At 42.8% G+C, this 25067-nt stretch overlaps 1 protein-coding gene across 1 annotated transcript in view; it reads left to right on the forward strand.

The window, feature by feature from the left end:
- The window catches only part of DNAH3 (dynein axonemal heavy chain 3), a 170133-nt gene that overhangs the window by 123104 nt on the left and 21962 nt on the right, over nucleotides 1-25067 (forward strand). The window contains 5 exon segments of the mRNA XM_082644527.1: nucleotides 1679-1895; nucleotides 3873-4055; nucleotides 8427-8625; nucleotides 21396-23437; nucleotides 23441-23609. Of these exon segments, the coding sequence (XP_082500653.1) occupies nucleotides 1679-1895; nucleotides 3873-4055; nucleotides 8427-8625; nucleotides 21396-23437; nucleotides 23441-23609 (2810 nt within the window).

Genomic DNA, 25067 nt, shown 5'->3' on the forward strand with positions numbered 1-25067 from the left:
ACCTTCCTGTATACTTCTGTATCCTTAGTGCCTAGCAAGTGCCTGGTACACAGTAGGTTCAATTACTGCTTATTAAATGAATGAACAGAAAACGAAGAAATAGGTAGCGGTCAGAATATTCATGGCTTTTAAGAACTTTGAACTTTGTTCTCTAGGCCAGAAGACCCTTAACCTGGGTCCATAGGCTCATGAACAGAATTCAGAGGGACAGTGAATGTGAGTGGGGGAAAAAGTACATCTTCATTTTCACTGACATCTAACTGATACTTTGCGTTTCTTTCAATGATGAATGTAGGCAATAAACCCCAGTAGGGTTGTGTGACTTTGTTACCAGTAGGAGTCACAGTTATTTTCATAACTCATTCAGTCATTACAGATGCCCCAAATATATCATTTCCTTCAAAATGATGGTAGTTGTTAGACCTACTGTCCAATCTTACTATTTAATGCCACAGTCGGCAAATGATGATCCATGGGCCAAGTCTAGTTCACAGCCTATTTTCGTAAATAATGTTTTATTGGGAAACAGCCATACACACTACAGTGGCAGAGTTGAATAGTTGCTCTTGAGACCATGTGGCTCACAAGGCCTAAATTTTTTATTTTTTAATTTTTGGCTGCGTTGGGTCTTAGTTGCGGCACATGGGATCTTGGCTGAGGCATGCGGGATCTTTCGTTGCAGCGCACAGGCTCTTTGTTGTGGTGCACAGGTTTCTCTTTAGTTGTGGTGTGCGGGTTTTCTCTCTCTAGTTGTGGTGCACAGGCTCCAGGGTGCGTGGGCTCTGTAGTTTTGGCATGCGGTTCCAGAGCACGTGGGCTCTGTAGTTTGCGGCACACAGGCTCTCTAGGTGAGGCGCGTGAGCTCAGTAGTTGTGGTGCGGGCTTAGTTGCCCCGCGGCATGTGGGATCTTAGTTCCCTGACCGGGGATCAAACCCACGTCCCCTGCATTGGAAGGTGGATTCTTTACCACTGGACCACCAGGGAAGCCTAAAATATTTACTATCTGGTCCTTACCAGGAAAAGTCTGCTGATCCCTGATTTAATGCATAAATAAAAGCACACATATTACTATATCATAAATTTGGTTTTTAAAATATTTTGAGGGCTTCCCTGGTGGCGCAGTGGTTGAGAGTCTACCTGCTGATGCAGGGGACACGGGTTCATGCCCCGGTCCGGGAAAATCCCACATGCCTCGGAGCGGCTGGGCCCGTGAGCCATGGCCGCTGAGCCTGCGCGTCCAGAGCCTGTGCTCCACAACGGGAGAGGCCACAACAGTGAGAGGCCTGCGTACCGCAAAAAAAAAAAAAAAATTTGAAAACTCTTTCAACATAATTGGATTCCTCTGTAACCATCTATATATTATTTTATGCATTTAAAAACATTATTCTGCGAAGTCCAGAGGCTTCACCAGACTGACAAATGTTAAGAACTCCAGCTTAAGCCCTGGTGAGTCACAAAAGTGATTAAAGATAGAAATTACCTAATCACAGATCATTCTAGTAAGAATATATACTTCCCCAATCATTCTCAAGCTCTGTTGACATGCTTCAGAGAATTTGGGATTCTAGTGGGCCATAGTGAGTGGCTTTCTCACATCCTCACATCTGTGAACCAAGGCTGTACTGGATCTCTCTGGAGCAAGTTGGGCCTGCCTAACCACCTTTGTGTCCTCGGCAGGGTCATCTCCATGTGCAAATATTTCCAGGAGAGTGCGAAAAAGCTGTCGTTTGATTATTACAACACACTTCGCAGACACAACTATGTTACCCCCACCTCCTACCTCGAATTGATCCTAACCTTCAAGACGCTCCTGAATAGGAAAAGGCAAGAGGTGGATATGATGAGGAACTGCTACCGGACAGGCCTGCAGAAACTTGAATTTGCCGCTTCACAGGTGAGCGCTGCCAAAATAGTACAGGGACAAAGAGGTCCAAGACTAATTGGATGCGGTAAAGCACTTGTTCAGGTGCAGAAGTCAAGAGAGCACCAAATAAAATAAAGACAGCCTCTGACCCTGTGCTCGCAGAACTCACCCCACTTGCTTGGCCTAAACCCAGCCCTGTCTGTCTTTAAGATTTTGATGTTTTGTTCATCATGGATCTTTTTGAGCTCATTTTAACTTTTTACAACATTACAGTAAAATACTATTTATCTTGAATACTGAGTGTTTTGGAGCCCCCTTAAATTTTGTGCCCAAGGCAAGTGCCTTACTCACCTCACCCTTGCCCCAGCCCTGGATACTCTCGTGGGGAACTGGGCAGAATAAGGCAGTGGTTAAGAGCAGGGCCTGGACTCACATTCCAGCTTTATAACTTATCAGCTACAGAACCTTGAAGTTGTTATTTCACCGCTTAGAGCCTTAGTTCCCTCTTCTATAAAAAGAAGTGATAAGAACAGTCTTCACTTCATAGGGCTATTGTGAAGATTAAATGAGGTGACACAGTGTAACCCTTAGCAAAATGTGTGGCATATAAATTAGTAACTGATTTGTGCTTCAGCCACTTGACAAAACCATATTAAGACGTGGGTTTTCAGCACCAATAAAGAACTAAGGAAGGGATATATGTATATGTATAACTGATTCACTTCGTTATAAAGCAGAAACTAACACACCATTGTAAAGCATTTATACTCCAATAAAAACGTTAAAAAAAGAACTCAGGCACCTGAATGGTTTGCAGTAGGTTGACCTGTCACTGAGTATAGCAGACCCACCAATGCGCAGCACAGGGATGGGAAAGAACATCACGGGTGCCTCTGTTGCTCGGCTCCTGCAGTTGCTGGGTCCAATTCAGGGTCCTTAGCTTTTAGAGAGATGCTGAAAATTGGAGTCTATCCAGACAAGGGTGAGCAAACTGTGTTGAGCAGCAAAATGACCTGAGACAGTCTAGACCAGTAAAGAGAATGTGGTGCCAATTAACATTACTTGAGCCCTACCACATGCCTGGTGCTCTATATGAGGAAAGTACTGTTATCACCACATTACACACAGAGATCAAGGACCCAGAGAGGCCAGGCAACTTGCCCATGATCACACAGCTTCGTGAGTAGCTGGTGCAAGTTGTGAGGCCATAACTGAAACTTAGGTCTGCATGACTGCAGTGTCTGTGTTCCTAATCAGGCCAGCATGCTATGCTTCTTCTCTCATGTGGGCTTTCTGTGGACAGTGGCTTCAAGGTCATGAAACTCTCTTCAGATAAGCATCTGAGCTGCCTTAGAAGGCAGAATCAGGACCAGTGGGGAAAAACTGCCTGGAGGTAAATTCCAGCTCCTTATCAGGAAATCTAATGTGTTCAGCTGCCTGAAAAATGGCCCAGCTCCCCTGAGAGGTGGCGAGCTCCCCACCATAGGAGTGTTCAAACAGTGGCCAGAAAACTACTTGACAGGAATTTTCTAGAGAGAGAGCATCAGACTGTTGGGAAAAAATGGCCTTGAAAGTTCCTTCTATCCCAGCTCTCTCAGCCGTGTATGATTCCTTCACAGCCTTAAAAAATGTAGAGGTTTTTTCCCCCTAACTTACTTTTGTTCTGTCTTTCACTGCCCCCAACACTAGAGTGTAGGCTCAATGCAGGAGGGATATCTTTTTTTAAGTGTTGTATCTTTAAAAAAATTTTTTTTGTTTACTGTTATATGTATAGTGCCTACCACAGAGCTTGGTCACTACAACACATAGCATGAACTCAGTAACGAAATATTGAAAGATCAAAGAGAGAAACTCCAGCCAACAAATATGTACCCAGTACCATTAAAATCATTAGTATTTTCTGCGTGTATCATAGGTTAGAGAATCGTTTCAACTTTTGCCAGCCATGCCATTTTCGGCATTGACATAGCTGACCCTGCACCCCTCCCACCTTCCTCTCCTTGTTAGGTGGCCGTCATACAAGTAGAACTGACTGCCCTCCAACCCCAACTCATTCAGACCTCTGAGGAGACCGCTAAGATGATGGTGAAAATTGAAGGGGAGAGGCGAGAAGCCGATGCCAAGAAACTTCTGGTGCAAGCCGATGAAGAAGAAGCCAATGCTGCTGCCGCCATTGCTCAAGGAATCAAGGTATACACTGCTGAGAGAGAAGAAAGGGAGTCAGCATTTTCAGGGTTCATCTGTTATCTCACTAGAGCCTAACAAAGTCTTGCAGAATATGCACGGTCATGCCCATCTTGCAGAGGAAAAATGTGAGGCTTGAAAGGATGCTTTCCCAGCATCACATAGCTAGTAAATGACACCTGGCTCTCTCCAGGAAGCATTATTGTTTTACAAATACTCTCCATCTCACTCAGAGTCAAGTCCTATAAGCCCCAACGAGATCTAACCTTATCTCTTATTACTTTCCCCTCATTGACTCTTCTGGCCACACCAGCCTCCTAGCTATTCCCCAAACAAACAAAAGGCATGTTCCCATCCCAGGGCCCTTGCACTGGCTGTTCCCTCTGGCTATCTCCTTCACCTCAATCATGTTTTTGCTCAAATGTGGCTGGCATGTCATAGGTGTGGAGTAAATATTTGTCAAATGACAGATTGTTGAATCTAGAGGACCCCATTTGAAGGTAATTCTTATACCAAAGAAGAACAGTCCTGGGAAGGGCTTCACCTATATTCAGGTATTAGAAGAAAATCTGATTAATGTTCATGTTATATATTTCCCCAAGCACTTTCAAGTATACGGTTCCATTATCACAATGACTTTGGACTTACTAATGACAGCCATCAATGTCTAGAAGTCAACAACACTGAGGTTCAGTGGTAAATTGACTTTGCAGAGCCACACAGCTAGTTGGTAGGATCAGACTCCAGGGTCTTGGCACTTAGCTGAAGATGCTTGTCCCTGTGTCTCAACTTAGCAGTTAGAAAATTCTTCTGACCATTCTTCAAACAAGAGCTTGCTTCCAAGTAAAATGGTTTGCTTACATTGGTCGATTCTTTTTTTTTTTTTTTTTTTTTTTTTTTTTGCGGTACGCGGGCCACTCACTGTTGTAGCCTCTCCCGTTGTGGAGCACAGGCTCCGGACGCGCAGGCTCAGTGGCGATGGCTCACGGGCCCAGCCGCTCCGCGACATGTGGGATCCTCCCGGACCGGGGCACAAACCCGTGTCCCCTGCATCAGCAGGCAGACTCTCAGCCACTGCGCCACCAGGGAAGCCCTGGTCAATTCTTTTTAAGCTAATGTATCATTTCTTTCCCCCGTAACAAGGATAATAAATGATGTCACGAGTACTGCAGAGTTGATTACATTTCATCTGCAAGCACTGTGCTTCACACGCCTCAAACAGCCCTGCTGCTCTGTGCACTGCTAAGCCACAGAGGTCATTTTTATTTTATTTTTTGGGGTGTTTTTTTTGGAGGGGCCTGTGTCAGGTCTTAGTTGCAGCCCACACGTGGGATCTTCATTGTGCAGCATGTGGGCTCCAGAGCGTGTGGACTCACGCGCTTCTCTCTAGTTGTGGCTGGTGAGCTCAGTAGTTGCTGCATGCGGGCTTAGTTGCCCCACCCTGTGGCATGTGAGATCTTAGCTTCCCGACCAGAGATCGAACCTGCACCCCCTGCATTGTAAGGCGGATTCTCAAAAACTGGATCACCAGAGAAGTCCCCACAGAAGTCTTTTTTTTTTTTTTTTTTGCAGTACGCGGGCCTCTCACTGTTGTGGCCTCTCCCGCTGCGGAGCACAGGCTCAGGATGCGCAGGGTCAGCGGCCACGGCTCACGGGCCCAGCCGCTCCGGGGCATGTGGGACCCTCCAGGACCGGGGAACGAACCCGCGTCCCCTGCATCGGCAGGCAGACTCTCAACCACTGCGCCACCAGGGAAGCCCAGAAGTAGTTTTTAATTATAATTTTTTTTATCATAGAAACAAATGGTGTCATAACACATACAAAAGAATTTTTAAGAGCTCAGCTTTAACACCTTTCCAATTTTCCAAGTTTTCCTTTAGCTCCTGTCTGTACACATGGATAGTTTTGTTATTGCAATCATAGCATAATTGTAATTTGCTTTATGCTTTTTAATTTCCTTAACAGCTTATCACAAATGTTTTTCCAAAATGTCATATAATCATTTTAATGACCATTTTAAGTAGGTGCTTCACCTATCAAGTAGCTATTCCCCTATTGGGCATTGAAGTCTGTTCCTTCCTGCCTTGTTTTCAGTGTTTCCAGAGTATCAACTGGAATCTCTCAACAGAGCTTTGGAGTTTTAAAAATGCAAATGCCCAGACCCCACCCAGACTGAATGAATCAGAGTCTCTGGGTGTGGAGCCTGACCATGAGGATGTCCTAAATGCTCCTCAGTGACTCTGATGCAGAGTCAGGGTTGAGAATCACTGCTAGAGATAATGTTACAATTAGAGGCCTTTTAGAGTCACTTAACAAACAAACTTGCTAGAATCCATGCCTTACCCTTAGGAAAGAAGCAGAGCTACCGGGCCACTGGGAGGCATAATGTGAACGCGGGCCACTAGTTGTCTGGCACATTATAAGAAAGTGACACAGAACTATCAATAATAGGACACCAGGGGCACCTGGGATGATTGAAATCTACTGAGAATCCAAAGATGTAGCTGAGCCAATACCTGTAGTCTCCTCTGCCACCACACCCTTTCTGAAGCTGGTCATGAGAAGCAGCAGGGGTCAGCTCTGGTCCTTCCCCTTGTCTTGCACTCTGGCACATATCCTAGGGCTGAAGAAGGGGCAAACTAAATTGCCCCTGGGACTGAGCCATTCTTACCGTCCAAAGCAGGACGCTCCATTTTGATACTGGGGACATCTAACGTGGCTCATCTGGGGGTGGGGGTTAATATAAGGAAGCCAAATAAAACCTTGCTATAAGTTTATAGGAAAAGCAGAAAACCTCAAATAAAGAATCCATGATATACACACGCGTGTATATATACACATGTGCACACACCTGTATGTAAGAAGGTGGAACCTCCTTTATTTTGTTTGCTTATCACAATAAACGTGCAGGACATAGACTTCGACACATGCTGCTTTTAACATTCTCTTTTGAAGTTTCACTTCAGTCATGGCTGTGTGATCAGTCCCTGTGCTGGGAGATTAACAGAAAATTCACTGAGTGGGGAGCCAGGGGCCCAGGGTTGGAGCTTGGCTCGTTGACTAACCAGCTTTGTGACCTTGGCTAACTCATTTTACTTCTCGAGTCCTCGTTTCATTGTTGTTATTGGAGGAAGATTTGGTAATTGAGCTGCTAAATGCAGTTGTATTTGCAGGGGATTGGGTCCAGCCCTCCCCACCGCCCCCCGGCCCCTGACCCCACAGATACCAAAATCCACAGATGCTCAAGCCCCTGCAGTCTGCCCTCTGGACCCGTGGTTCCAAATCTACGGGTACAGAGGGCCAACTGTAATCTATAAAATTCTGAAATCTTATAAAGTTAATCTTCCCTTTTTTAAAAAAAATTGAGATATAATTCACATACCATTAATATTCACCTTTTTAAATCATGCAATTCAGAGGTTTTAGTATATTCACAAAGTTGTACAACAGTCACCACTATCTACTTCTAGAACATTTTCATTACCCAAAAAGAAACCTGTACCCATTAGCAGTCACTAGCCATTTCTCCCTCTCCCCAGCCCCTGGCAACCACTAACCTACCTTCTGCCTCTGTGGATTTTCCTTTTATGCACATTTCATGTGAATAGAATCATAGAGCAGGTGGCATTTTGTGTCTATCTGGCTGCTTTCACTTAGCATAATGTTCTCAAGGTTTATCTGTGTTGTTGCATGAATTGTTACTTCATTTCTTTTTATGGCTGAATAATATTCCATTATATTAGCTTTGTTTTCAAACAAAGAAATAATGGACAAAACATATACGGTCTCCTTTTCCCAGAACTCACTATCCAGCTCTAATCTCTATCCCCATTCCTCCTCCTTAAAGTCTTGCCTTAAACTCCACCCTGTCCCCAGCTCCACGCCTACCCCATCTCTGAGCTACAGTGCATCCCAGACCCTCACCCCATCTCTGACATTCTCCCACCCCTCATGCCTTATTCTTCCCCAAACTTGCCCTAATCCCCTTCCCATCTGTCACTCACCCCTAGGCTTCATTCTTTACCTCATCTTCTCAACCCATCCTTGGTCAATGGGTATGAGGTCACTCACTGCATATATCTCTTGGGAATTCGTTAAAAACCTAAAGCTTGATTTTTTTAAGATCGCAAAACTGGTAAATTCTCAAATGTCCAAGGCATCCAAACCACAGCTCCCAAATGCATGCATGCTTCCCTGCTGCCTGTGAGAGCCACCCTCGCCATGCAAACCTCCGGGATGGAGCAGTGTCCTGGAAGGACACTGGGGCGGGAGGCACCTCTTATCACTTCTGCTGCTTCCCCCAGGAGCAGAGCTTGCTTCACCCGCAGTGTGCCGGGCACCAGGCACTCACCCCTTCTGTCTCTGTGCCGCCTGCAGAACGAATGTGAAGGGGATGTGGCAAAGGCGATGCCGGCCCTGGAGGCTGCACTCGCTGCACTGGACACCCTGAACCCAGCAGACATCTCACTGGTGAAGTCGATGCAGAACCCACCAGGTCCTGTCAAGCTGGTCATGGAGAGCATCTGTGTGATGAAGGGGCTGAGACCAGAGAGGAAGCCAGACTCCAGTGGCAGCGGTAACCACACCCCGCCCAGCACCCCTCCCAACCCAGCGGCCTGCACGGGCTGTGCTCCCCTGGCAGGAAGGCTGCCAGCACCCCCGCTCATCCGGCTCCAGGCCTGCAGGCAGTATCGTGGTGTCTCGGGGGAAATAAGAAAGGCACTAGGATGCGTGTGCGCTCACTTGTGTTTCTTCACCATCCTCTCTCCTCTCAGTCAGTAAGGAAAATGCAGGCATCTTTGGGTGAAGCCAAGCTCAGTCAAGGCCCCTGCCTACAAATCGTTACAAAAATGAAGGTCATGGAGACAAGAGGACTGATAGAGAGCAAGCACACAGAGTAGTGTGTGGGTGAGAGGAAGAGAGGGAAACAGAAAGAGCTAGAGAGAAAGATAAGGGAGAAACAGAAAAAGAGACATGGAAAGAGATACCCAGAGGAAAAAAAGATAAGAGAAAGAGACAGAGATAGAGAGAGGGAGAGAGATGGAGAGAAAGAGATAGAGACTGAGAAATAAATGGGGAGAGACCTGGACACCTAGATGCCTTCATATGCATGCACATAGACACGAAGAGATCGTGAACAGGAGAGGGAGGTTGGGAGGGAAAGAAATCAGGAGGGAGAAAGACAAAAGGTGGGGAGGTGAATGAGGGAGGGAGAGACTCTTACAATGTCAGATACAGAGAGATGGAAAGAGAAAGATATGGGCGGGAGAGAGAAACAAAAACAGGCAGAGAGACAGAAAAGCTGAAAGTGAGAAATGGAGACAGAGACCCCCAGAGATACAGAGACATACGAAAACAGAGAGTGAGTGGGAAGAAAAGAGACCAGAAAGAAGAGAGACAGAGACAGGGAGACAAAGACACAGAGAGAACAGGAGAGGTCTGGGTTGGGGACGGGGTGAGGAGGAACATGAGCTGCTGGTGAAGGATTAGAGGGAGAGAGACAGGGAGGGGCAAGGGAGGGAAAGACTGAAACTGATGGGCCTGAGGAAGACAAGGAAACAGAAACTTAGAAGAGGGGAGAAAGGAATAGGAGAGGGAAAGAGGAAAGCTTATATAATCAAGCCTTAGAAGCATGAATAGGTGAAAATTCATTCTTAAAATCCAAATTAGATGTAGGATCTTGCAGTAAAACCAGTGTCTTAGAATTGAACAAGGACTTTATAAACCATCTCCAGTGATATTTCCTATCTTTTGAATCCTCGTATCCTTCAAACAGTCCTGCTGTTCCTCCATTCCTTCGGATATGTTAGAAATTTCTGATCCCTCATTTGGGAGACTCTGCCTTCTGCTTCCCATTGTTTAGCATTCCCTCTTCCCTGGCTGGTTTCAGGCCAAAAACCACATGAAGAAATGCAAAGGTGACCAGGATGGACAAGCAGGGAGCAGACATTACAGGAGACTCCTCTAGGGAAGCAGCTGAGGTATAATCTGGCTGCACCCTGGAATCACCTGGCAGCTTAAAGAATGCTAAAGCCCCTGCCCCCACTCCTAGAGATTCTTATTCCTTTGGTCTAGGGTGTGGACTGAGCATTAGTATTTTTCTTAAAGCTCCCAGGTGATTCTAAGGTGCAGCCAGGATTGAGAACTGCTGAGATATGCAAAGCATGGCCAGGTCACAAAAAATCAGTTCTCTTCTTGGATCATTGATGGTGGGCACAGGATGCATCATTCACCTTTCTTATTTTAAAATTGAAGTGAATTTTGTGTACTATTCATGTAATCCACAGAATTTAGCCAGTACATTGGGACGGGGCAGAAGAGCAGTTAAATTAGTTTTGGGTGCCGTGAATTTAAACAAAGCAGATCATTTCCTAGAATGCAGACAACAACTTCCATGGGGGCTTCCCTGGTGGCGCACTGGTTGAGAGTCCGCCTGCCGATGCAGGGGACACGGGTTCGTGCCCCGGTCTGGGAAGATCCCACGTGCCGCGGAGCGGCTGGGCCTGTGAGCCATGGCCACTGATCCTGCGCGTCCGGAGCCTGTGCTCCGCAACGGGAGAGGCCAAAACAGTGAGAGGCCCGCGTACCACAAAAAAAAAAAAAAAAAAAACTTTCATGGGAAATATTTGTTTGGTGTCAAATCTTGCTTTAGGAATAGGACATATTTGACCTGTTGTACCTAATATGATATCTCAAGTACAATTTTTTTTGATGAGCCTGAGCTTAGCAAGGGTTTATAATTACCTGAGTCAAAGAGTTTGACTTTTTTCTAACACATTAACAAAAGGAGCACTGCCCTGGGATGGGATCGGGGCTCACTCATTTATTAGTCATCATGAAGGCTGCTAAGGTGAATAGGGCCCTGCTTTGTTTCTGGGCAGGCCAAGGACAGCCTTCTGTTTTGTTGCAAGTCTGCAAGCTGCTTCCCCCACCCTCACTCTTTGTCTGGAGACAGCCTCACTCACTTACTCACTCACTAGAAGGACTGATTCATCACAAGGACGGCCTAATGCGCTCCATCTGACCCACCTCCCATATTTGAAAAAGAATATTCAAAACACATACCCCTGGATCCAGTTGCCCTCTTCATCTGTGACTGGGATAAGGGGCAACATTCATTCAATACATACTGAAAACTGATAATTAGGCACTGTGCCAGACTGTAGTAAACACACAAGGAGCATACACATTTTTTAAAATTTATACTTGATTTATTATATTATGTTAATTTCGAGTGTACAGCATAGTGACTCAAAATTATTTTAGACTATATGCCATTTAAAGTTATTATAAGGGGACTTCCCTAGTGGCGCAGTGGTTAAGAATCCGCCTGCCAATGCAGGGGAGACAAGTTCGAGCCCTGGTCTAGGAAGATCCCACATGCTGCGGAGCAACTAAGCCTGTGCGCCACAACTACTGAGCCTGCGCTCTAGAGCCTGCGAGCCACAACTACTGAGCCCGTGTGCCACAATTACCAAAGCCCACATGCCTGGACCCCATGCTTCACAACAAGAGGCCACCGCAATGAGAAGACCACGCACCACAACGAAGAGTAGCACCTGCTCGCCACAACTAGAGAAAACCTGCGCCCAGCAACAAAGACTCAGTGCAGCCAAAAATAAATAAATAAATAAATATAATATAAATTTAAAAAATAGTTTTTATAGGAATAAACCTACCTAAGGAGACAAAAGACCTGTATGCAGATAACTATAAGACACTGATGAAAGAAATTAAAGCTGATACAAACAGATGGAGAGATATACCATGTTCTCGGACTGGAAGAATCAACATTGTGAAAATGACTGTACTACCCAAAGCAATCTACAGATTCAAAGCAATCCCTATCAAACTACCAATGGCATTTTTCACAGAACTAGAACAAAAAATTTCACAATTTGTATGGAAACACAAAAAAACCCCAAATAGCCAAAGCAATCTTGAGAAAGAAAAACGGAGCTGGAGGAATCAGGCTCCCTGACTTCAGGCTATACTACAAAGCTACAGTAATCAAGACAGTATGGTACTGGCACAAAAACAGAAATATAGATCAATGGAACAGGAGAGAAAGCCCAGAGATGAACTCACGCACATATGGTCACTTTATGTTTGATAAAGGAGGCAAGAGTATACAATGGAGAAAAGACAGCCCTTCAATAAGTGGTGCTGGGAAAACTGGACAGCTGCATGTTAAAGAATGAAATTAGAACACCTCCTAACACCATACACAAAAAGAAACTCGAAACGGATTAAAGACCTAAATGTAAGGCCAGAAACTATCAAACTCTTAGAGGAAAACCTAGGCAGAACACTCTATGACATAAATTACTGCAAGATCCTTTTTGACCCACCTCCTAGAGAAATGGAAATAAAAACAAAAATAAACAAATGGGACCTAATGAAACTTAAAAGCTTTTGCACAGCAAAGGAAACTATAAACAAGAGGAAAAGAAAACCCTCAGAATGGAAGAAACTATTTGCAAATGAAGCAACTGACAAAGGATTAATCTCCAAAATATACAGGAAACTCATGCAGCTCAATATCAAAAAAACAAACAACCCAATCCAAAAATGGGCAGAAGACCTAAACAGACATTTCTCCAAAGAAGATATACAGATTGCCAACAAACACATGAAAGGATGCTCAACATCACTAATCATTAGAGAAATGCAAATCAAAACTACAATGAGGTATCACCTCACACCGGTCAGAATGGCCATCATCAAAAAATCTACAAACAATAAATGCTGGAGAGGATGTGGAGAAGAGGGAACCCTCTTACACTGTTGGTGGGAATGTAAATTGATACAGTCACTATGGAGAACAGTATGGAGGTTCCTTAAAAAACTAAAAATAGAATTACCATATGACCCAGCAACCCCACTACTGGGCACATACCCTGAGAAAATCATAATTCAAAAAGAGTCATGTACCACAGTGTTCATTGCAGCACTATTTACAATAGCCAGGACATGGAAGCAACCTAAGTGTCCACTGACAGATGAATGGATAAAGAAGATGTGGCAAATATATACAATGGAATATTACTCAGCAAGAAAAAGAAATGAAATTGAGTTATTTGTAGTGAAGTGGGTGGACCTAGAGTCTGTCATACAAAATGAAGTAAGTCAGAAAGAGAAAAACAAGTACCATATGCTAACACATATATATGGAATCTAAAAAAAAAAAATTCTGAAGAACCTAGAGGCAGGACAGGAATAAAGATGCAGATGTAGAGAACGGACTTGAGCACACGGGGAGGGGGAAGGGTAAGCTGGGACGAAGTGAGAGGGTGGCACTGACATATATACACTACCAAATGTAAAATAGATCGCTAGTAGGAAGCAGCCACATAGCACAATGAGATCAGCTCGGTGCTTTGTGACCACCTAGAGGGGTGGGATAGGGAGTGTGGGAGGGAGACACAAGAGGGAGGGGATATGGGGATATATGTATACGTATAGCTGATTCACTGTGTTGTACAGCAGAAACTAACACAACATTGTAAAGCAATTATACTCCAATAAAGATGTTAAAAAAATAAAATGATGCCATTCTAGAAGAATTAATTTATAATAAAATAGTGACTATATTCCCTATGTTATACAATATATCCTTGTAGCTTATTTACTTTATTCATAGTCGTTTGTACCTCGTAATCCCCTGCCCCTAAATTGCTCCTCTCCCTCTCCCCTCCCCACTGGTAACCACTACTTTGTTCTCTATATCTGTGAGTCTGTTTGTTTTGTTATATTCATTAATTTGCTTTGTTCTTTAGATTCCATGTATCAGTGATAACATACAGTACTTGTCTTTCTCTGTTGGACTTATTTCCCTAAGCATAATAGCCTCCAGATTCATCCACATTGCTGTGTGGCAGTATTTCATTCTTTTTTATGACTAAGTAATATTCCATTGTATATATGTATACCATATCTTCTTAATCCCATCGTCTCTTGATGGGCACTTGGGTTGTTTCCATATCTTGGCTATTGTAAGTAATGCTGCCATGAACCTTGGGGTGCATGTGTCTTTTTGAATTACTGTTTTTGTTTTTTCTGGATATATATCCAGGAGTGTAATTGCTGGATCAATTTTTAGTCTTTTGAGGAACCTCCATACTGTTTTCCATAGTGGCTGTACCAATTTACATTCCCACCAGTGTATTTGAGGGTTCCTTTTTCTCCACATCCTCTCCAACATTTGTTATTTGTGGTCTGTTTGATGATAACCGTTCTGACAGGTGTGATGTGATACCTCACTGTGGTTTTGATTTGCATTTCTCTAATAATTAGAGATGTTGAGCATCTTTTCAGTGCCTGTTAGCCATCTGTATGTCTACTTGGGAAAAATGTCTTTTCAAGTCTTCTGCCCATTTTTTGGTTGGATTGTTTGTTTTTTTAATATAGAGTTGTATGAACTGTTTATATATATTGGATATTAACCCCTTATCAGTCATATCATTTGCAAATATTTTCCCCCATTCAGTAGGTTGTCTTTTTGTTTTGTCCATAGTTTCCTTTGCTGTGCAAAAGCTTTTAAGTTTCATAAGGTCCCATTTGTTTAGTTTTGCTTTTGTTTCCTTTGCATTAGGAGATGAATCCAAAAAAATATTGCTATGATTTATGTCAAAGAGTGTTCTGCCTATGTTTCCTTCTAGGACTTTTACGGTTTCCAGTCTCATATTTAGTTTTTAATCCATTTTGAGCTTATTTTTGTATATGGTGTGAGAAAATGTTCTAATGTCATTCTTTACATGTAACTGTCTAGTTTTCCCAGCAGCACTTATTGAAGAGGTTGTCTTTTCCCCATTGTATATTCTTGTTGCCTATGTTGTAGATTAATGGACTGTGAGTGTGTTTATTTCTGGACTCTCTATTCTGTTCCATTGATCTTTGTATCTTTTTTTTTTGTATCAATACCATAATGTAGCCTTGATTACTGTAGCCTTGTAATATAGTCTGAAGTCAAGGACTGTGATACCTTCACCTTTGTTCTTTTTTCTCAAGATTGCTTTGGCTATTCAGGGTCTTTTGTGGTTCTATGTATGTTTTAGGATTATTTGTTCTAGTTCTGTTTTTGGTATTTTGATAGGTTTTTGCATTAAATCTATAGATCCCTTAGGGTAATATGGACATTTTAACAATATTAATTCTTCCAATCCAAGAACGTGGGACATCTTTCCATTTATTTGTGTCGTTTTCAGTTTCCTTCATCAGTGTTTTATAGTTTTCAGAGTACAGGTCATTCACCTCCTTGGTTAAGTTTATTCCTAGGTATTTTATTCTTTTTGACATGATTTTAATGAGATTATTTTCTTGTTTTCTCTTTCATTATTAATGTATAGAAAAGCAACAGCTTTCTATATATTAATCTTGTATCCTGCAACATTATTGAATTCATTTATCAGTTATTTATTGGTTAAATTTAATTTATCAGTTAAAATTATTATTTTTCTTGGAGACTTTAGGGTTTTCTATATATAGTATCATGTCATCTGGAAATAGTGACAATTTTCCTTCTTCCCTTCCAATCTGGGTGCCTTTTATTTCTTTTCCTTGTCCAATTGCTGTGGCTAGAACTTCCAATACTATATTAAATAGAAGTGGCCAAAGTGAGCATCCTTATCTTGTTCCTGATTTTAGAGGAAAAGCTTTCAGCTTTTCACCATTGAGTATGATGTTAGCTGTGGGTTTGTCATAAATGACCTTAGTTATGTTGAGATATGTTCCCTCTATACCAATTTGGATGAGTGTTTTTAATCATGAATAAATATTGAATTTTGACACATGCTTTTTCTGCATCTATTGAGATGATCATGTGATTTTCATCTTTCCTTTGGTTAATGTGGTGTATCACATTGATTGATTTGTGGATATTGAACCATCCTTGCATTCTTGGAATAAATCCCACTTGATTATGGTGTATGATCCTTTTTACATATTGTTGAATTCAGTTTGTTAATATTTTGTTGAGGATTTTTGCATCTATATTCATCAGAATTTATTGGTCTGTAAATTTCTTTTTTTGTAGTGTCTTTGTCTGGTTTTGGTATCAGGGTAATGGTGGCCTCATGGAGTGAATTTGGGAGTGTTCCATCCTCTTCAGTTTTTTGGAATAGTTTGAGAAGGATAGGTATTAGCCATTCTTTATATGTCTGGTAGAATTCCCCTGTGAAGCCATCCAGTCCTGGACTTTTGTTTGCTGGGAGTTTTTTAATTGATTACCAATTTGATTTCACTACTAGTGATTAGTCTGTTCAGATTGTCTATTTATTCCTGATTCAGTCTTGAATGATTGTATGTTTCTAGGAATTTATCCATTTCTTCTAGGTTGCCCTGTTTGTTGGCATATAATTATTTATAATATTATTTTATGATGGTTTGTATTTCTGTGATATCTGTTGTTATTTCTCCTCTTTTATTTCTTATTTCATTTATTTTTGTCCTCTTTTTTTGTGATGAGCCTGACTAAAGGCTTATCATTTTTGTTTATCTTTTCAAAAAAAAACCCAGCTCTTCATTTCATTGGTCTTTTCTATTTTCTTATCTCTATTTTATTTGTTTTTCTCTAATCTCTATTATTTCCTTCCTTCTGCTGACTTTAGGCTTTGACTGTTCTTTTTCTAACTCCTTTAGTTGGCAGATTAGTTTGATTATTTGAGATTTTTCTTGTTTCTTGAGGTAGGCCTGTATCTCTATAAAATTCCCTCTTAGAGCTGCTTTTGCTTTGTTCCATAGGTTTTGGAAAGCTGTTTTTATTTTCATTTGTCTCAAGGTGTTTTCTGATTTCTTCTTTGATTTCTTCATTGACCCATTGATTTTAATAGTATGTTGCTTAGTCTCAACGTGTTTGTGTTTTTACCATTTTTCTTCCTGTAGTTGCTTTCTAGTTTCATACTGTTGTGATCAGAAAAAATGCTTGATATAATATCTAGCCTCTTAAATTTGTTGAGACTTGTTTTGTGGCCTACCATGTGATCTATTCTGGAGAACATTCCATGTGCACTTGAAAAGAATGTGTATTCTGTTGTTTTTGGATGGAATTTCCTGTAGATATCTGTTAAGTTCAATTGGTCTAATGTGTCATTTAAGACCATTGTTTCTTTATTGATTTTCTGTCTTGGTGATCTGTCTAATGATGTAAGTAGGGTGTTATTAAAGTCCCTTACTAATATTGTATTATTGTCAATTTCTCCCCTATGTCTGTTAATATTTGCTTTATATATTTGGGTGCTCCTATGTTAGGTGCATATATGTCAACAAATGTTATATCTTCTTATGTGGATCCCTTTATCATTATATAATGCTCTTCTTTGTCTTTTGTTATAGACTTTGTTTCAAAGTCTACTTTGTCTGATATGAGTATTGCTACCCCCACTTTCTTTTCATTTTCATTTTTTGTGAAATATCTTTTTCATCCCCTCACTTTCAGTCTGTGTGTCTTCAGCTCTAAAGTGAGCCTCTTATAAGCAGCAGTCTTGTTTTTTTATCCAATCAGCCATTCTGTGTCTTTTGATTGGAGCATTTAGTCCATTGACATTTAAAGTGATTATTGATAGGTATGTACTTAATTGCCATTTTGTTACTTCTTTTCTGGTTGTTTTTGTAGTTCTCAGTTCTTTTCTTCTTTTAGTCTCTTGTGGTTTGATCAGTTTCTTTAGTCTTATGCTATGTTCCTTTCTGTTTTTTGTGTATCTATTGTAGATTTTTGATTTGTGCTTAACCATGGGGGTCATATACATTGACCTATAATTGTATCTACTTGTCTTAAACTGATAGTCATTTAAGCTTGAACACATTTTAAATGAGCTATATTTTTCTACTCCCCTCCCCCATGTTTTGTGTTTTTGATGTCATACTTTACATCTTCATGTTTATCCCTTAACTGTTTATTGTAGTTATAATTGATTAAATAATTTTTGTCTTTTAATCTTCATACTAGCTTATTTAAGTGGTTGATCCACAGCCTCTTCTATATATTTGCCTTCACTAGTGGGATTTTCCCTTTCCTATAAATTCTTACTTCTTGTTATAGCCTTTTCTTTTCCACTTAAAGAAGACATTTTAACACTTCTTTTAGGTTTGGCTAGTATTGATGAACTCTTAGGTTTTGCTTGTCTGAGAAGTTCTTTATCTCTCCTTCAATTCTGAATGATAATCTTGCTGGTAGAGCATCCTAGGTTGTAAGGTTTTTCCTTTAAGCACTTTAAATATATAATTTCACTGCCTTCTGGCTTGCAAAGGCTTGCCAAGTTTCAGCAGGAAAATCAGCTGATAGCTTTATGGGGGTTCCCTTGTATGTTACTCTGTTTTTCTCTTGCTGCCTTTAGAATCCTCTCATTAATTTTTGCCATTTTAATTATATGTCTTGGCACAGGTCTCTTTGGGTTCACCTTGTTTGGGACTCTCTGTGATTCCTGGATCTGGATATTCGTTTCCTTCTTCAGGTTCAAGAAGTTTTCAGCCATGATTTCATCCAATACATTTTGCCCCTTTTCTCTCTCTCTCTTCTCCTCCTGGAACCCCTATAATTCAAATGTTTGGCACATTTAATGTTATTCCAGAGTTCTCATACATTGCTTTCTATTTTTCTTCTTATTTGTCTTTCTTTCTGCTCTTCTGATTGGGTGATATCCATTATTCTATCTTCCAGATCACTAATGTGTTCCTCTGTATCATCTAGTCTGGTGTTAATTCCTTCCATTGTGTTTTTCATTTCAGTTATTGTATTCTTAGCTCTGACTGGTTCTTTTTTATATTTTCTAGTTCCTTGTCAAATTTTTCACTGTGCTTATTTATTCTTTTCCCAAGTTCAGTTAGCATTCTTATTACTAATGCTTTGAACTCTTTATCTGGTAAATTATTTATTCCTGTTTCATTAGTTGTTTTTTAGGGTTTTTTCCTTGTTCTTTTGTTTCAAACATATTCCTCTGTCTTCTCATTTTGTTTAACTGTCTCTGTCTCTATGAAAGTACATGAAACAGTTACCTATCCCAGTCTCGAAGGAGTGTTCTTGTGTGGGAGTGTCCCTATGCAGTCTATGTGTGCCCAGTGGCTTTGGTGGAAGAGCTGAATCTTGAAGTGAACATGAGTCACATCTTTCCCCAGGGTCTGCTGGCAGCTATCACCCTGGTGGGAAGAGGGCTGGAGATGGAGGGGCTAGAGCTAGAGCCAGGTGTGAGATGAGCCTTCTCCTATGCTCAGTGGTCATCACCACCCTGTCAGGGGCAGGGCAGGTCCCATGGTGCTGGAGCAGAAACCCTGTGGGTTGGGTCCAAGCTGGTTCCATTCTCTGTAAATGTGTGTTCTCCCCCTCCCAGCAATGGCACCTTTATCCCAGAGGGGAGCAGTTCTGGAGCAAGGGAGGCCAGAGCAGGCACCCTGTATGGGCTAGGTGTGTGCTGGGATGGTCCCAGCACACCAGTCGGAGCTCCAGACAGCTCCTGATCCACTGCCTCCATAAGCTCCAGCAATGGATACGCTCATCCCATTAAGATGCAGTGCCAGGGCTTCCCTGGTGGCGCAGTGGTTGAGAGTCCGCCTGCCGATGCAGGGGACATGGGTTCGTGCCCCGGTCCGGGAAGATCCCACATGCCGCGAGGCTGGGCCCGTGAGCCATGGCCACTGAGCCTGCGCGTCCGGAGCCTGTGCTCCGCAGCGGGAAAGGCCACAACAATGAGAGGCCCACGTACTGCAAAAAAAAAAAAAAAAAAAAAAAAAAGATGCAGTGCCAGGTCTGGACCAGCTCTGTCCACCCCCACCCCACCCCCACAAGTGCACACTCTCCTCAGCAATGGAAGCCTTCACCCTAGTGGGGAGCTACACCAGAGCTAGAGGAGCTGGAGCAAGCACTTGGTGCAGGCCAGGCACATACTGGGGCAGTGGTGGGAAGCTGGTCAGTGCCCCAGGCAGTTTCAATCTGCTTTCTTCATCTTGTTCCCGGGAGTAGGCAAGCTTGTGTGCACTCTTTATGAGTGGAGTCTCAGTTTGTCCTAAAAGTCCCACTGGTTTTCAAATCAGCTAAAGGAATTTATCTTCCTGGTTCCAGACCCCAAGGGTACCCAATATGTGTTTGAACTCCTCACTCCCAGGGAGGATCTCCAAGCCTGTGATATCCCCTCCTCTTCTGTATCTCCTCCTAGGGGCACAGGTCCCAACCTGATTTCTTCTCCTCCCTTCCTACCCAACTCCATGCGGATCTCTGTTTATAACCTTGGTTGTAGAAGAGTCTTTCTGCCAGTCTACAGTTGGTTTTCAGTGAGATTTGCTCCACGTGTAGATGTATTTTTGATATGTTCATGGAGGGAAGCGAGCTCAGTGTCATACTACTCCGCCATCTTGTTCTCCCCAGAAGCTTACAGCTTTGAGGGAGAGACAGACAATTAAAACTAAACCAAAAAAAATCACAGATTGCCATCAATGCTATAAAGAGAATGGATGGTCTAGCCTCTGAGATGAAAGAAAATGCTCCACAGAGAGGTGGCTTTTAAAATGAGCCTGAAGTCTGGTCAGGAGCCATCTAGATGCCATTTACAGCCTAGGTGAAGAGCTCATGGTAGCGAAGCACTTGGGATCATCAAGGAATTGAAGGAAGGTTCTTGTGACTGAAGACCAGGGAGCAAGGCAAAGATGAGGTGGGTAAGGTTGGTGGGCCACCCAGACCATGGTAAGAAGCTTGGGCTTTGTTTTTTGTTTTTTGTTTTTTTTGCAGTACGCGGGCCTCTCACTGTTGCGGCCTCTCCTGTTGCGGAGCATAGGCTCCGGATGCGTAGGCTCAGCGGCCATGGCTCATGGGCCCAGCCGCTCTGCGGCATGTGGGATCTTCCCAGACCAGGGCACAAACCCGTGTCCCCTGCATCGGCAGACAGACTCTCAACCACTGCACCACCAGGGAAGCCGTGGGCTTTTTTTTTTTTAATTAAGATTTTATTTTTTCAGAACAGTTGTAAGTTCATAGCAAAATTGAGTTGAAGATACAGAGATTTCCCATATACCCCCTATTCCCATACATGCCTAGCTTCCCTCATTATCAACATCCCCCACCAGAGTGGTATATTTGTTACAACTGATGAACCTACATGGACACATCATTATATCCAAAGTCCATAGTTTACATTAGTATTCATTCTTGGTGTTATACATTCTACAAGTTTGGACAAATATGTAATGACATGTGTCCATCATTATGGTATCATACAACATATCTTCTGCCTAAAAATCCTCTGTAGGACCTTGGATTTTTTTTTTTTCTTTGCCAAATATGAGAAGTAGCCACTGTAGGGCTATAAGTTTCAGGCAGAATGTCTTAATAATAGTCTTATCTCTGTTTTTTGTCCCAAACAGGTAAAATGATAGAAGATTACTGGGGGGTATCAAGAAAGATTCTCAGAGATCTGAAATTCTTGGAGAATCTTAAGACATATGACAAAGACAACATCCCACCAATGATCATGAAGTGGATCCGGGAAAGGTTTATTGATCACCCAGATTTCCAGCCGGCTGTTATTAAAAATGTGTCATCTGCATGTGAGGGTCTGTGCAAGTGGGTGAGGGCCATGGAGGTGTATGATCATGTGGCCAAAGTGGTAGCTCCTAAACGGGAGCGGCTGAAGGAGGCTGAGGGGAAGCTGGACACACAGATGCAAAAACTGAACCAGAAGCGAGCAGAGCTGAAGCTGGTGGAAGGCCGCCTCCAGGCCCTGAACGATGACTTTGAAGAGATGAATACCAAGAAAAAGATGTTGGAGGAAAACATTGAAATCTGTTCCCAAAAGTTGATCAGAGCAGAAAAACTGATCAGTGGTCTTGGGGGAGAGAAGGACAGATGGACAGAAGCTGCCCGGCAGCTGGGTGTCCGCTATACTAATCTGACAGGGGATGTGTTGTTGTCCTCTGGGACTGTGGCTTACCTGGGGGCCTTTACCGTGGATTATCAGGCTGAGTGCCAAAAGTGGTGGTTGGCCCAATGTAAGGTGGCTTACCTGGGGGCCTTTACCGTGGATTATCAGGCTGAGTGCCAAAAGTGGTGGTTGGCCCAATGTAAGGACAAGGTCATCCCCAGCTCCGATGACTTTAGTCTTAGCAACACATTAGGAGACCCTGTAAAAATTCGTGCCTGGCAGATTGCTGGGCTGCCCACTGACTCCTTCTCCATTGACAATGGCATCATTGTATCCAATTCCAGGTGCTGGGCCTTAATGATTGACCCTCAGGGGCAGGCCAATAAGTGGATCAAGAATATGGAGAAAGCAAATAGGCTGTCAGTCATCAAGTTCTCAGATACCAACTATGTGAGGACGCTGGAACACGCTCTGCAGTTTGGTTCCCCGGTCTTACTAGAAAATGTTGGGGAAGAGCTGGATGCCTTTATTGAACCCATCTTGCTCAAGTCCACATTCAGACAGCGAGGGGTTGAGTACATGAGGCTTGGTGAAAACATCATTGAATATTCCAGGGACTTTAAGTTATACATCACAACCCGTTTGAGGAATCCACATTATCTCCCTGAAGTCGCCGTGAAAGTCTGTCTCCTCAACTTTATGATCACCCCCTTGGGCCTCCAAGATCAACTGCTTGGCATCGTGGCCTCCAAGGAGAAGCCGGAACTGGAAGAGAAAAAGAACAAGTTGATTGTGGAAAGTGCCAAGAACAAGAAGCAGCTAAAGGAAATTGAAGATAAGATCTTGGAGGTCCTTTCCCTTTCTAAGGGCAACATCCTTGAGGACGAGACTGCCATCAAAATTTTGTCCTCCTCCAAACTGCTTTCCGAAGAAATCTCTGAGAAACAGGAAATTGCTTCAATGACAGAAATGCAGATCGATGAGACTCGGATGGGCTACCAGCCAGTGGCTGTCCGCTCTGCCACCATCTTCTTTTGTATCTCTGACCTGGTCCACATTGAACCCATGTACCAGTACTCCCTGACATGGTTCATAAACCTCTACGTGCACTCCCTGGCCCATAGCAGGAGGAGCAAGGAACTAGAGCTACGAATTGAGTACATCATTGAACATTTCACTCTAAGCATCTACAACAATGTCTGCCGCTCTCTGTTTGAGAAGGACAAGCTGCTTTCCTCCCTCCTCTTGACGATAGGCATCATGAAAGAGAAAAAGCAAATTAACGAGGAAATTTGGTACTTTCTTCTAACTGGAGGCGTTGCCCTGGACAACCCCTTCCCCAACCCAGTTTCCGAATGGCTGTCTGAGAAGGCGTGGGCAGAAGTGGTTCGTGCATCCGCGTTGCCAAAACTGAAGGGCCTCAGGGAACATTTGGAACAAAATGTTAATGAATGGAAGCTCATCTATGACTCAGCCTGGCCCCATGAGGAGATGTTCCCTGGGTCTTGGAAATTTCTTCAAGGTTTGGAGAGGATGGTGATTCTCTGATGTCTGCGGCCTGACAAAATGATTCCAGCCATTTGGAAGTTCATTGCTGAACACATGGGAAACGTATACACTGAAGCCCCTACGTTTGATCTCCAGAGGTCCTACAGTGATTCCAGCTGCTGCACACCATTGATATTCGTGTTGTCTCCGGGTGCAGACCCAATGGCAGGTAAGGGCAGAATGTTGTGTGAGGAATATTAAAAGCCCAGAATGCATGGATGGATGACAACAGCATGTCCCTTACAGCAGGGATCTCAAATTCAGATGGCTTTGAGGGTCAAGCAGCTAACAGACTAAGGCAGGGCTGTGGCAACATAGGACTTCTTTTCCTGCCTAAAGTGGGCAGCTGCTACTCAGCTCTTGGGCATTGTGCCATCTGATAATGTGACCTCAGGATGACCAGATCATCTGCTTTTTCAAGAGGCACCAGAAAGGTAGAAATCACCCATTTTTAAATCTTGATATCTCATTCAGATTTTTTCTTAAAAACTTTATAAGGGTTAAGCCAGGGCTAGATTTAGCCAAGTGACTGCTAGTTTATCACCTTTGTCTTAGACCATTTTCTCAGACTGTTGCTTCTCTCAGCTACACTTCTTTCTTTTCTTTCAATTTTTAAATATTTTGAGTAATTAATGCTGCATGTAGTAAAAAAATAAAATAAAATCAAACAGTGCAAAAAGTATAGGACTATGGCTCCATTTTGTCCCCTCAAGGGACATTTGGGGAAACCTTTTTTTTTGGGGGGGGAAACATTTTTGTTGTCAAAACTAGGGGGTGCTACTGGCATCTAGTAGATAGAAACAAAGGATGCTGCTAACTATCCTACAATGCCCAGGGCAGTCCCCCACAACAAAATATTATCCAGCCTAAAATGTAAATAGTACTGGGGTTGAGAAACCCTGGTATAAAGTGAAAGGTACATCTTCCTCCTAACCCTCTTAGAGATAACCACTACTAACAGTTTGTGTATGTTTCCAGAAAGTGTTTGTGCATATAAAAGGGTGTGAGTTGTTGACAGAAATAGATTTGTTTTCTGTTCTGCTGGGGAATCTTAAAGCTTTAGTTTTCTCTGTTGCTGAGTGAAGAAAGAATACCAGAAATGCAAATGACATAGTTGGCAGTTCAGTGAAAGCTGAGGAATTTGACATGTATCCTGACCCGGTTAGAAAGCCAGCACTTCTCCTCAAAGGCAATCAGAGGAAGGCACTGAAATGAACTGGTACCCTTTCCAGGTTCCTACACCCAAATTATTGTTATTGTCAAAGCTCAATTCATGACCCCTTTCTAGCATCTTTTCTCCTTCCCCTATGTCCTTTCTGTGGCAGGCTTATACAAGAGAAATGAGGGGAAACCAGGAAAAGTAGAGAAGAGAAATGGGGACAAGGTCAGAATATGGTCTGTAAAATGATGATGCTGTGTTGGGAGAGGACAGGCCTGTAAAATCCAAGGGTGTATGTAGCTTGTTCCTGTCCCTCTGTGCTAGAGGCTTGATTAGATTCAGCTGCGATAACTTCCCAGGAAACTGCAGGTACTGTGTCCCTCAGAGTGTGCCATATTAGGAGGCACATACTGTCTGGTCATCTTTTTTCATTAAGATTGATCAGTGGGTTCAGGCATTGTCAGTGTG

This window comes from Mesoplodon mirus (genome assembly GCF_964341445.2).
Source record: "Mesoplodon mirus genome assembly, chromosome: 15".
NCBI classification, from domain to species: domain Eukaryota; kingdom Metazoa; phylum Chordata; class Mammalia; order Artiodactyla; family Ziphiidae; genus Mesoplodon; species Mesoplodon mirus.